Raw genomic sequence first — 11,973 nt, 5'->3', positions numbered from 1 at the left:
TTCCTTGCCCGTCGACTCCTATTTCTGGTTGTCAAGCTTCGATTCCGCTTGGAATCGACTCCTAAGGTTCAGTATTTTTGCAACGGAGGAAACTATTTGCTGTCGCCTACTTCGAGAACAAACTCTCGCATCTTTCACAGCTATTGGGGGTGCCATACACAGCGAAGAAAGAGAGGGAGAGACGCCATAGACATGTCGACCACCAGGCAGAAAGTCAGAACCGTGCATCGGTAATCAAAATATATAGCGTTGGCTATCGCAATGGTGTATTTTACAATTAAAGAGCAGGAGAGGGAGGATGGGGCCAGGCAAACAGACTGTCAGAATAGGCGCATAAACTATATTTTGGTAATCTGTATCTCGTGATGTCTTGTCTAGTAGTGCCTTGTAAATTCGCCTGAAGTATATTAAAGTATATATTACGCTACCAATGAGTATGTTTAAACTAGTCGTCAGTGCCAGTGAATTTAAATTAAACATCGCCAAATGTATGTTTAATTAGGCCTAAATGTGCAATAAAAAATATTGTGCCTATAGTTTATTTAACCAAACCCTGGCTGACTGTTGGTGTCCTATGGGCGGCTGGTAGACTAGAGCGTTGGGCCAGTAACCGAAAGGTTGTTGGATCGAATCCCCGAGCTGACAAGGTAAAAATATGTCGTTATGCCCCTTAGCAACGCAGTTAACCCACAGTTCCCCGAGCGCCGAAGACGTGGATGTCGATTATGGCAGCCCCGCATCTCTGATTCAGAGGGGTTGGGTTAAATGCGGAAGACACATTTCAGTTGAATGCATTCAGTAATACAACTACGTTTTCTCTCCAAACCCAGTTGTAACCAGATTAATTTGATCAACCAGCTAATTATTGAGGGGGGGCATTGTTATTAGGAAGTACGCCCAATAATAACGATTTTGATCACACTTTATCAATTTAAAAATTATGGGGACATCTATACATTTGGCAGCCAAGCATGAAATGTCTTCACGCCTATAATAAACTCCAGGCTTCCATCAATTATATAAAATAAAAAAAAATGGAATTACAGGGAGCAGTTTGGGGGGGGGGGGAGAATCCTGTGTGACTCGTTCTCTGGAATAACGGACATGCTTGGATTATAATTACAAAACCAACGTCTCTAGTAATACCCGTCCGAATAGGGCAATAACATGGAAAAGAATAGGCGTATCAACACAGTGCCAGCATCATCCAATGTGATCCGTCAAGGCTGATCACAGCATAAATATTACTGCAATATTATAGTTCCTACACATTACCTTCTATATTCAAACAAAATAGGACTTTTATAGGCTAAATTGATGACTAAATGGGCATGCTCATGTCAACCCTCTAGAACGCAAATGTAGTCTTCCTAGTAGGACTGTAATGAGGTGGCGTTTGCGCATCCGTTTCAGCGTGTTTTCGAGTCGAGCAAGACTCTACTCTCACAACTCTAACCACAGGAGTCGACTACTTTCGACTCCAACAAAAGGAGTCGCCATAATCTATGGCATATAGAGAAGAAAAGGCCAATAGTGTGCAACTGCAGCCCGTAATTTGGGGCGTTCCTGTGTGTGGGCATTCTTGCATGTGCCCCCCCCCCTCGATTATCCCATTGGTTCCTCTCAAGGAGTGTTGTACATTTGCTGTTTTCTCGCGAATTGGGCTACTTTGAAGACGATGTCGCTCGTGAAAATGTATTGGTTACGTTTTTTGGGGCTATTAGTAAGTTGCACTGCGGCCGCCATGGCATTTCTCTTAACAAACATATATATCACTGTGACCTGTTGCTTACTGTCTGGCAGAGGCAGATTGTTGCTGAGGGAGTGAGTGTTGGGTAGGGACGGAGGGGTGTGATTGGCTGAGTCATGTGAGCGAGAGAAGAGGGAGCAGCGCACGCCCTGACAACTTTTTACCAGTTGTACATAGGCTATTTAGATTGTCGTTTGTATACTGTTTTTTCTGCAATAAAGAAAATAAAAATAATAATGAATACATTTAGATGGTCGTTATAGAGACACCTATTTCCAACCCTTTTTCGTAAAACATTAATACACTAGAGCTGCAGTCCAAACATTATTTTACCCCCTCAGCGGGTTGATATGACCCACAATTCAATGCAAACTATAGTCACATGTCAAACTTTGGTGGCCTGCGAAGTGTCAAATTCAATAAACAAGGCTGCATTTTCGGCATGTTATAAAAAAGTATGAAGCTAGCTTGCTAAAAAAATATATATATATATATACACACATTGATTTTAGCGTTGGCAAATTGGCTTAGTCTCGTAATGAGGAGCCTATAAAACGTTGCTAGATTCATAAATATATTTTTTGCAATTCTGAAATGTATAGGAATAAATTACAAAACTATAAAACTAGCTTGCCAGTTATGGGTAACTGTAGCTAGCAACCTGACATGAGTGCTAGCGAAATACGTTAGCTTACTAGGTACATTAATAACTTTTGGTTGGTTGTTTTTAAGCTCAACTTCAAGATTTCAACTTCAAGATTTGCTTGGGCAAGGGACATTTAACGTACACTCGGATGTGACGATGTAAAACGTCATTCAAGGGCTGATGCCTAGAACTGATGCACATCAAGAAATAATGGAGTCAAAGCACTAGCGGTTCTAGCTTGTATGGCTCCCTTCAGCGCCCCTCCACCAACAAAAAAACTGTAAAGTTTATTCAGACATTTGAAACAACACAAATAAATAATCATAACATTTAAAACTATGTAAATATAAAAATATATACAAAAATAAGACTCATAAATATCAAAAAGAAGTAACAAAGACAAATAGAAACAAATTTGGGTTGATTTGGCTCTCAAGCGTCAATACATTACCCATTCTCCAACACTGTCAACCTAGAGTCAAGACAACCAATTCACCTTGGTGGTGTGCAGACTGGTTTTATATTATTCTTAACGATTTTGTTTATAATAGCAATAAGGCACCTCGGGTGGTTTCTGATATATGGCCAATATACCACGGCTAAGGGCTGTGTCCAGGCACTCCGCGTTGCATTGTGCATAAGAACAGCCCTTAGCCCTGGTATATTAGCCATATACCACACCTCCTCAGGCCTTATTGCTCAATTATAAACCAGGTTCGAGCCCTGAATGCTGATTGGCTGAAAGAGCCGTGGTTTAGCACACCATATACCATGGGTAGGACATTTTTTTTGGTAACCAGTTTATAAAAGCAATAAGGAACTCCGGGTGTTTGTGGTATATGGCCAACATACCAATATACAGCCAATATAACGGCTGTATCCAGGCACTCCGTGTTGCGTCATGGTTATGAGCAGCCCTTAGCTGTCGTATATTGGCCAAATACCATACCCCCTTGTGCCTTATTGCTTACTCATAGCAGTCAAACGAGATCCATTGATGGAAAATTATATGGCAAGTTTATCAAGGGCAAATTATCTTTTCTCTTGCGACATATTCAAATTCCTTAATTACATCATGTCATAGCTCGCAATAATTATTATTTTGAAGAAAACCGAATTTTGTTTATAACGTCGTACCAAGTTACTACGATATTCCTTTTTAATTGGCTTGATAAAATTATGGGAAAAATTGTTTATTGTATAAATATGGAAACTCCTCTCTTGCTGTGACATTTTTATTAATTTGGCATAGGTTTCAGTTCTTTCCCGCGGGATTTGAGTGGTCATTGTCTGGACATTTTTGCGAATCCTGGCAACCCTGCCCTGGAGCATGACATCTTCATGCTTGTGTGACACTTGAATGGGTCACAAGGTTTTTATCTGATATAAAGTTTTTTTCTCACAAAGTTGCCGGGGATGTCAAGTGTCCTACTTATGTCAGTACACTCGTAACAACCTAAGGCGTTACGAAACTTCTATTCAATATATACTAAATGAGCCACACATAGCAAATACGCCAAAATAAGCATACAAAAACTCCTCACTTGGTGAGTGGAAAAAACACCACATGCTGCAGAAGACAGATTTTTGACCCAGTTATCCCTCTCGCTTACCCTCTTCCTCTCTGGTTTATCTGAATCAGTGTTTGTATATTCAAGTTTCTTTCTTACTGTTAACATGGTTCAAACAAGCACATTTAAACCTTTAACCCTTAATAAGCATTGCTTGTTTTTTCTATATTTTACCGTTTTCCCTATTTATGTGCCTCGGGGGCCTCCCGAGTGGCGCAGTGGTCTATGGCACTGCATCGCAGTTGCTAGCTGTGCCACTAGAGATCTTGTTTAGAGTCCGCCGTGACCGGGAGACCCATGGGGCGGCGCACAATTGGCAAAGCGTAATCCGGGTTATGGGGAGGGTTTGGCCGGCAGGGATGTCCTCGACCCATTGCACTCTAGCGACTCCTGTGGCAGGCCGGGCTTGTGCACGCTGACACGGTCACCAGGTGTAGGGTGTTTCCTCTGACACATTGGTGTGGCTGGCTTCCGGGTTAAGTGGGCTTTGTGTCAAGAAAGCAGTGCGGCTTGGTTGGGTTGTGTTTCGGAGGACGCATGGTTCTCGATCTTCGCCTCTCCCGAGTCCATACGGGAGTTTCAGCGATCAGACAAGACTGTAACTACCAATTGCTCACTAACTTTAGCTATTATTTTTGCCTCAATCACACTACATCTGAATCAAATGATGAGACACTGTTGATGATGATGAATGGATACAGATATGTTTGAATGCCCAGTCTGTCACGTCTGCTCCCGCTCTTCCTTTCCCCTGGCGCTTGAGGGCGCCAGATTACCCTGCATCACACGCTCCTGCCATCCATCACTCACACCTCGTCAATCGCATCAGCGTTATTGTCACCTGGACTCACTTATCTCCTGTTTATTTCCTCCCCTATATTTGTCAGTTCCCCAGCTCTGTTCCCCGCTGCTGCATTGATTGTTTTTTGTCTTTAGTTTTAGTCTTTGACGCTGTTCTGTCTCATCTATGTCAGTTGTTTATTAAATGTTTACTCCCCGTACCTGCTTCGTCTCTCCAGCGTCATTCCACGTGACACAGTCATGTTCATATAATCTCAGACAGAAATTTCTGTAGTTTAAGACCATCCATAGGACATACTATATGCCAGTGAAACTGAAAATTATGCACTCAGAAATGTAATTCCTCTGCTGGAGGTGTAAAACACAAAATGGGACATATTTGCATATGGTATGATCTTGCTTTTGAAGGCTGGCTGGATTCTGCCAAAGAGTATGTTCTTTTGTCTCAGCATTGTCAGATACAGATTCTCCCTGTTTTTGTTTGCTTGGAAATGTTGATATTGGAGACTTATCAGAGGAAACTGTGTAACCTAGCATTTTTAGCGGCTAAGAAATGCATTGCCATTAATTGGAAGGTTGGTTATCCTCCCACAATGCTACAATGGGTGGCAGAAATGTAAAATTAGGCATCACTAGATTTGATGTATTACAAGATTAAGGGTATACTGTGCAACCTTCACAATGTCTGGGTGCCTTATATGGAATATAATCCATTGAGGAGGCGCGGGTATGCCACGGTCCATGTGGCTCAGATGCACAAGCCACATCCCTCTCTAGAATGCACTCTCTCCCACCATTTCATGGGTATTCATTGTTTCATAACTTAATTGTTTGTATTGTTTGCTGTGTCTCAATTCCCCATGAATATATCACCAGTAGTAGCCTACATTTACCATTGATTCCCATAATTTCCAATCTGCAATGTTTGTTTGGTTACAGTAATTCCTGTTAATGCATTGAAGAAATTATTATTACCGTCATTTACTGTTCTCTTTGTCAGAGTGGATATGTGTTTTGCAGAACTCACAACCTATGCTACACTTGTGAGAAACAAGTTTTTGTTTATTTCATTCCATTTACGAGTTTTGTCAATTTATTAATGATCTTTTGCTTGAAACACTCCTGTCAATGTTGACTAAGGACGTGCACCTGATTATGCATATAGAAGTAGGACTAGTCTACCTGGCCTATGCACAAATGTAAGGCTATAAATGTGCCAGTTTCAGGTATTTCTGATTGTCTAAACTCACCACCACTAATGAGCTGTGGAGCTTTTTAAAGTCATTTTTCTTCACTTCAAAAAGCAAGTAAACAAAGTCTGTATTTAGAATCAATTGAGAATGACAATAGTTCCTCAAAGTTTTTGAACAATATTTCCAGCTCTCTCCCTTTCGATAACCACTTGGCATGAAAGTGAAAAATGTAATGCTCTGATCCAGTGGAAACGTCATAAAATACCTGATTACTTCTTATCCCTTGCACAAATAGCCTACAGCTGTGTCTGTCCCGTGTGTTTTCACTGGCGTGGGAAACTCTGAGGGCCAAGAATATTTTATACAATAAACCAGCAACTTCAGGAGCTTAATTCTGCGAAGGCCAGCAGCGGGAGAATTAGGGTCAGGAAGAGGTTTTTTTCTTCTGGTTTGTTTATTTTGATCTCTGGCTTCCCCTTGAGTCATTTGTGCATCTCCATTATTTAATCAAATAGCCTGCTTAAAGCATCAGACAAGTTCAGTACATATAGTTGATTTGATTAAAACACTTAAGGTGTGTCTTTATATGTAAAAATACACATTTGTAACACGTGTCGTGTGTGTGGAGGACCAAGACGCAACAGGGAAGTGTATACTCATCTTCTTTTTTTAATATTGAAGAAGGAGAAACAAATGAAACACGTATACAATTAACGGAAACGACACTAACAGTTCTGTCATGTGATAAGCACAAAACAGAATACAACTACCCACAATACAAACAAACCCCTAATTATAGGACCTTCAATCAGAAGCAACGAGGAGCCGCTGCTTCCAGTTGAAGGTCAAGAACAAAACTGCACATAGAAACAGAGTGACTAGAATAAACATAGAAAATGACCTAACATAGAACATATACCAAACCTCTAGACCACTCTAATCAAACACCCCTTGTCTATACACATAGACTAACAATCCCCGAAACATATAAACAAAATACCCCCTGCCACGTCCTGACCATACTAAACACTAACAAATAACACCTTTACAGGTCAGAATGTGACAACATTAAATAATTTAGACCAATCGATTGGTCAAAAGAAAAGACTACTCTTGGTTGACCAAGATTTTTTTTAGTCAGGGATGTCCTTTTTTTCCTTGTTGGGGACAGCTCTAGTATAAATGCAGGAAATGAGCTTTAGATGCCCAGGTTATGTTCCCCCCCGATTCTAAAACCAAAGTTGCGCCCCTCCTCGAACCTGTTACTTTGAATAGATGTTACATATCTCTGCTGTCTTTCTACTTATCCACTGATGGGCCATGCTGGGACACTAATCTAAACACATTTCTGCATTTAAAAATAAAAGGTTTCTGGAGGAACCGTCAGCATAATTTAAGATAAAGAAATGTACCTTGAGGTTCCTGTAGGATCCTTTAGGATAATATAAGGTTAAAAAAATAACCTTAAGGTTAATTTAAGAACCTATACTTTGCCACTCGTTCGTTTTTTATAACTTTTATAGACTTAAAAGGTGCTTTAAAGAACCCTTTTCAAAAGAGGGATTCATTTTGGAACTAGCAGTGCGCTCATGAGTAAAGGGCGCTTGTGAGTATAATTCAGAGAACATTGGTCAAAAGACGCACTAAAGTGCAAGTGGGAAGTGCACGGATGGTTGGAGACGCAACAGATAAGAGATGACTTGCAACGGATCCAATGTGAAAGGTGAGTGAACCTTAGCTATTCGCTAGCTAAGATTATAATTCATGAAACTACTGTCTAAAATAAAAAAACAATACATCATGTAATGTACTCTTCGTTTTTTCATCAGCTAGCCAAGCTACATAGCCTTTAATGTTAGCTGGTAATTGTTGTATAAGTGTTGATCAGTGGCAACCTGTCATTCAGGGCAGGTGGGGCAGAGTCCCACCTGTTAGCAATTTATTTATTTTTGGCCTGTTTTGCATGTTATTTTGGCATTCATTTGTGTCACATATCAGCTTGCAAACAATGTTAAAAAAAAGTGAGTTAATAAAGACGCCTTTATTACTCTGCTGTACTCTTTTTGAGTAAGGCAGCTCCAAAATGCAGGTTTCAGCCTAGCTCAGTGCGTTCTGTTGTGGAGGGGCAGCCAGCAAAAATACAGAGAGTAGGCATTGGTAATCTTCTCTATTTGCGCCGTGATTGGTTCAGTGTTCTGTCAGTCATGGGGACACTACCTCACTGCAGAATCTACAGGGAGAGCTAGGCAGTTCAAGCTCCCTTGGTTGCTACCATAGATTTACATTAGCAGTGCCTGTCCAAGAAGACTCAAGGTCATTGGCCACTGATAAAATTACGTCAAATCACATTATCTACCATAGCTTTGATTGGACTGATCATGTCAACATCATACGTTAAAAATTTTAGCTAACAAGCTAGACAATCACATTATGAATCACAGCGACAATCTACTGGCAAATCCTTTTCAATCCTTGTCTTATGAAAATATTAAAAAAAACGTCAGAAATTGCAAATTTAACAATGAGTGGTTTGGATGGAATCAGTGTCTAACTGCGAGCGTCGCAAAGCTATCAGTATTTTGCTTCCCCTGCCTGCTATTCGGTCTAGAGGGTTTGTGGTCCAAGACTGGGTTTAAGGTTTTAAAACATCTGTCTGAAAGGGTCTCTTTTTCTAGCTTAAAATAATAAACATTCACATGCAACACCATGGGCCAGAAAATGTTGAATACATTGGCCCTGCTGTCAATCCAGCATGACTTCTGCTGTGTTCAAAACAACTGTCCTGTTATACCACCAATGCTCCTTATAGGACACATCACTGCACTCTATACTCTTCTGTAAACTGGTCATCTCTGTATACCCGTCGCAAGACCCACTGGTTGATGCTTATTTATAAAACCCTTTTTGGCCTCACTCCCCCCTATCTGAGATACCTACTGCAGCCCCCATCCTCCACATACAACACCCGTTCTGCCAGTCACATTCTGTTAAAGGTCCCCAAACCACACACATCCCTGGGTCGCTCCTCTTTTCAGTTCGCTGCAGCTAGCGACTGGAACAAGTTGCAAAAAACACTCAAACTGGACAGTTTTATCTCCATCTCTTCATTCAAAGACTCAATCATGGATATCTACTGACAGTTGTAGCTGCTTTGCGTGATGTATTGTTGTCTCTACCTTCTTGCCCTTTGTGCTGTTGTATGTGCCCAATAATGTTTGTACCATGTTTTGTGCTGCTACCAGGTTGTGCTTCTGCCATGTTGTGTTGCTACCATGTTGTTGTCATGTTGTGTTGCTACAATGCTCTGTTGTTGTCTTAGGTCTCTCTTAATGTAGTGTTATGTTGTCTCTCTTGTCATGATGTGTGTTTTCTCCTATATTTTAATTTAATTTTTTTGTTTGAATCCCAGCCCCCGTCCCCGCATGAGGCCTTCTTTTACCTTTTGGTAGGCCGTCATTGTAAATAAGATTTTGTTCTTAATCTTAACTGACTTGCCTAGTTAAAAAAGGTTAAATAAAATAAAATGATACGCTCATCATTCTATCTTAGTCATTATTTTAGGCAAAGTTGGAAATATTTCATTGTTTTGCTTACTTTATATATTATAATTAGCTCATGTGCTTTTCTTCATGATAAGGGAATACTATATAATGTTGTTGGGTCTGTAAACATGTTTGCCAGTGACAGCCCATGCAAACGCAAAGTTGTAAAGTGTTGTAAAGTGTTGGTCCTGTGTTTCATGAGCTGAAATAAAATCACAAGATTTTTCCATTTGCTCAAAAAGCTTATTTTTCTTTGTTTACATTTGTGTTAGTGAGCATTTCTCCTTTGCCAAGATAATCCATCCACCTGACAGGTGTGGCATATCAAGAAGCTGATTAAACAGCATGATCATTACACATTGTCATTACACAGGTGCACCTTGTGCTGGGGATAATAAAAGGAAACTCTAAAATGTGCAGTTTTGTCACACAACACAATGCTACAGATGTCAAGTTTTGAAGGAGCGTGCATTTGGCATGCTAACTGTAGGGATGTTAGTGAGCATATCTCCTTTGCCAAGATAATCCATCCACCTGACAGGTGTGGCATATCAAGAAGCTGATTAAACAGTATGATCATTACACAGGTGCACCTTGTGCTGGGTACAATAAAAGGACACAGATGTCTCAAGTTTTGAGGGAGTGTGCATTTAGCATGCTGAATTTCTGGAGCGCATTTCCCACGATTAATAATTATGCATGGCTAGGGACCTGGATAGGACTTACTGCCCTGGTAGCTAAAGCTAATTCTGCTAGAGCAGAGGGGTTGGAGATTATTAGGCTATGTACACTATATAACCACAACAAGTACTAGGTGTTTTCTCTGGTCAGGTGACATGGTCAGGAAAAAGTCCTGGCCCTAGGCATAACAATAACACATAGAGAGGTTGGCTGAAGCAGAAGCTATTTCCTCCCTGGTCACAGGGGCAGTAGCTGGGCCAGGGGTTCGGTTATGATGATCCCGAGCACCGTGCCCCGTCTGAGCCCGGAGGCCTTGTCTAACACCTTCAGTTGGAGCCGCAAGCCACCCAGGCTGTCCAGGCTCAGCTCAGTGAAGAAGAAGTCCTCATTGAACACGGGGCTCCTGCAGTTCCTGATTGTGGCGCTGTCCTGTCTCTGGAGCTTCCCCGGGCTTAAGCTCAGGCTGAGGCAGCAGTGGAGGGCTCTGGGGTCCCCTTCGTCCCTCAGACCCTCCACGGACACCACCCTCACTCGCACTACCATGGACAGAAGAGAGGGTGACAATGTGTGCTCGGCCGAGAGGCGGACTCTGCCACGGCCCTCCGGCAGTGGGAGGACATGTTCTCTCTGCATCCGCTCCTGGCAGTGGAGCACATCCAGCGGGAACAGGACAGGGGGCGCCAGGGAGTTGACAACGAAGGGAGGACTGGAGCAGGGCTCGATGAGGGAGGTGGAGGGAATGGGTGAGATTGCCCCCCTCCGTCCTCTGGGGTTAACCGCAGAGCATGGGGAGGCTCCTTCCAGTCCCAAAGTGCCACTGAAAGCAGAGGCAGACTGCAGACCTGGGGGACCCTCCGCCCAGGCGGCGATGATAGAGAGTGAGAGGCCAGAGCAAGAGCGGCTGAGCAGGGGAGAGCCCAGAGGGGAGGAGTCATTTGAGGAGGGAGTATCGCTTTCTGTGCTGCCTGACTCTGACAGGCTCTTACAGGAGAGCCCAAGTTCAAGCCCCAATTGGATGGGGGGTGCTTTACACTGGTTTCGCTCTATCGCCACCCTTGTGGTGGGTCTGGGTAGGGTCCTGTCCAGTGTGTAGCCAGTGCTCTTGGAGTGAAACAGTGACTCTTTCCTCCGTGTGTTTGGACTCTCATACATTCCCGCCAAACCATAGCCCTCTGCAGAGAATGGCAGTGGCTTCTTACCCCTCCAGGCCACACAACTGACTTTTGTCAACTTCATTTCCTCAACTTGTTTAACTTGCGGAGTCACAGAGAAATCAACAGCACCACAGTCTCGACTGGTGAGTCTCTGACTCACAGTGTGGGGTTCAGCTGCCACTAGGCTCCTGCACAGCCGAGGGGGCAAGCAGAACTCCGGGATTTTGTCCGGAGTCAGAATGTTACTGTGCAACTTGTTGGAGAGACTGGCCTTGGCTGAGAGATCCTCCTCCTCACTCTTTCCCACGTAGCGTCCAAGCTCTAGGGGAATGTTCTCCATGCTCTCTCGGATCTTTCCCAGGAACCACATTCTGCTGTCTAGCAGGTGTTCAGTCTTGACCAAGCTGTCCTGGTTAGTTATCCCTGTTAAAACAAAATGGGTATCGGAATACTATTCTCATGAACATTCTAAAATCTAAAGTCATGATGTAGTGTATGGACTCCAAGCTAAAGTCATGATGTAGTGTATGGACTCCAAGCTAAAGTCATGATGTAGTGTATGGACACAAGCTAAAGTCATGATGTAGTGTATGGACACAAGCTAAAGTCATGATGTAGTGTATGGACTCAAGCTA

The 11,973-nt window shown here is 42.5% G+C and overlaps 1 protein-coding gene across 1 annotated transcript; it reads right to left on the bottom strand.

Annotated features, from left to right (window-relative positions):
- Positions 1 to 10,421: 10,421 nt before the first annotated feature.
- On the bottom strand, positions 10,422 to 11,708 carry LOC106585636 (C2 calcium-dependent domain-containing protein 4C). Its single transcript, XM_014172056.3, has one exon. It carries the CDS (start codon positions 11,706 to 11,708, stop codon positions 10,422 to 10,424), a length of 1,287 nt encoding a protein of 428 aa, XP_014027531.1.
- Between the last annotated feature and the right edge of the window lie 265 nt (positions 11,709 to 11,973).

The sequence above is a fragment of the Salmo salar genome, chromosome 24 (assembly GCF_965601325.2).
Source record: "Salmo salar chromosome 24, fSalSal1, whole genome shotgun sequence".
NCBI lineage: Eukaryota > Metazoa > Chordata > Actinopteri > Salmoniformes > Salmonidae > Salmo > Salmo salar.
This window is presented reverse-complemented; position numbering and strand designations above follow the sequence as displayed.